At 35.5% G+C, this 1831-nt stretch overlaps 1 protein-coding gene across 1 annotated transcript; it reads left to right on the top strand.

Moving 5' to 3' along the window:
- The first annotated feature begins 400 nt into the window (after positions 1 to 400).
- Positions 401 to 907, top strand: LOC105133171 (uncharacterized). Its single transcript, XM_011037032.1, has 2 exons — positions 401 to 591; positions 668 to 907. Exons 1-2 carry the CDS (start codon positions 517 to 519, stop codon positions 905 to 907), a joined length of 315 nt encoding a protein of 104 aa, XP_011035334.1. The 5' UTR covers positions 401 to 516.
- Positions 908 to 1831: the final 924 nt, after the last annotated feature.

The raw sequence follows: 1831 nt of genomic DNA, 5'->3' as shown, positions 1-1831 counted from the left end.
ATGACAGGATCTCTTAGTCCGTTTTCCCTCTAAAGATACTCACATATTCAATGTTAACGAAGAGTACTCGCTATTTTCTTATAGAAGAATTAGCTGATGTGAAGAACTTGAAAGTCATAATTGTGATTATCAAACAAAGAAGGTGCACTAAATTCTACGTTCCCAAGTGGTATCCGTGGTCCAACAATGCAGTAGTATAAGATCAAGATAAGGCTGGAATTCTTGTTTTGTGCTGAAGTTCTTTTCATCATAGCTTAGGAGCTTAATTGAGTTCATTCAACAAGTTTCATATTGATTGATTTAAATTTTCAAATAGGTCTTGAATGGCTTCGACACTGCAGTATCCGGAACCAAAAAATAAGTTATACTGTGTTATATATATTCTTCGATCCAAGTTCGTGCTTGCTCTGATTTCAGAACAATGATTGTAGCTTCTCTGCTTCCCAGCACCGGAAGTTCCAGTTGCAGAAGGAGTGTGTGTTCAGTGAGCAATTTCTCCTAGTTGGGGAAGATCGAATGGTTGGTCTGTGGGATCCATCAAGTGCCATACCACTCAACTGGTCAGAGGGCCACACATGGAGTGTTGAGCTGGTAAGAAGGAACTATAAAAAAAGCTACTAAACTGGTATTCGATAAGATATACGATACAGAATCTGGATTCTGGCAGGATGTACGCGTCAATTTGACGATGCAATACAGGTTTATTCTTAAACGAAGCGCAGGAGAAATCGTCTGGCGGCCTGGTCCAGACACAACTTTCAAGACATGGGAAAGCAATAGCAGTATAGTGATTGCTGAGGATTGGGAAAATGCTGGAGCTCAAAAAGTTATTGAGAAGGAAGTTATCAATACTCCAGATTTGGAGATTGTTGTTGCTGTAAATGTTTCTCATAGAGGGGAGGAATGATCATCTATAAAGATTATGTTGTATCTACTACCATTTAGTGAAGCTGTTCTTGAGGACCTCCAACATCTATGTACACCAATTGAAGTTTATATGTTGCTCTCCATACACTTTGAGGAAATCGTTTCTAGCCTGGTTTTTAAATTGACAAGCTGCACAATTTTTTAATCTATTCTCCAGCTATGGAACAACTCTCACAAGATTGTGTCTCTGCATGCACATCGGTCCAGTATGATGAAAATACCCAAGCCTTCTATGCCACAATTCTTCATTGCCTGTATTTATGGCAAAAGCAATCTACTCCTCCATAAGATTCAGAGCAAGACCTTTTGCTCTCATTTTCACCTTGAATACATTGTTGCTTGTTCTCCATATCAAGCACAATTTGTTTTCAAATACGACTTTGAAACCTTTTCCGTAAGTTGTTCATCACTTAGAAAATTCTGATCAATCTCAGGTATATATATAACATTTGAAATGTATTTCAAACTTAATAAGCTGTCTATAACAATAATTTATTTGCCTTCGACTAAAATATAATCACTATTTTCAATTTTTACTTTGAAAATAGTAGTTTTGTCAAACTTGTTAAAAAACTCTTAATTATTTGCTATATAGTTTGTGCAACCACGATCGATCAATCAAGAATCACTTGAATTGTTGCTTGTTACAAAGCATGTTGCAACAAATAGCTGCTCCTCTTCTGCACCGTTTGGGAACATGGTGCAAACGGTGTTAAAAAAAATAATAATTTTTTTATTTTTTGTTAAAATTTAATATGTTTTGTATATTTTGGATCATTTTAATATGCTGAGGTCAAAAATAATTTTTTAGAAATAAAAAAAATATTATTAGCATGCATTTCATTACGAAAAGTTATTTGAAAAACAACTACAACCACACTGCCAAACAGGCTCTTCATGTTGT

This window comes from Populus euphratica, unplaced genomic scaffold, assembly GCF_000495115.2.
Source record: "Populus euphratica unplaced genomic scaffold, PopEup_1.0 scaffold42.1, whole genome shotgun sequence".
Classification (NCBI taxonomy): Eukaryota; Viridiplantae; Streptophyta; class Magnoliopsida; order Malpighiales; family Salicaceae; genus Populus; species Populus euphratica.
This window is presented reverse-complemented; position numbering and strand designations above follow the sequence as displayed.

Excerpts from the sequence above, each read along its gene's own strand:
- LOC105133171 (XM_011037032.1), top strand. The coding sequence starts at position 517 with ATGGTTGGTCTGTGGGATCCATCAAGTGCCATACCACTCAACTGGTCA. Across the intron at positions 592-667 it reads ACACATGGAGTGTTGAGCTG|GATGTACGCGTCAATTTGAC; the intron begins GTAAGAAGGAAC and ends GGATTCTGGCAG.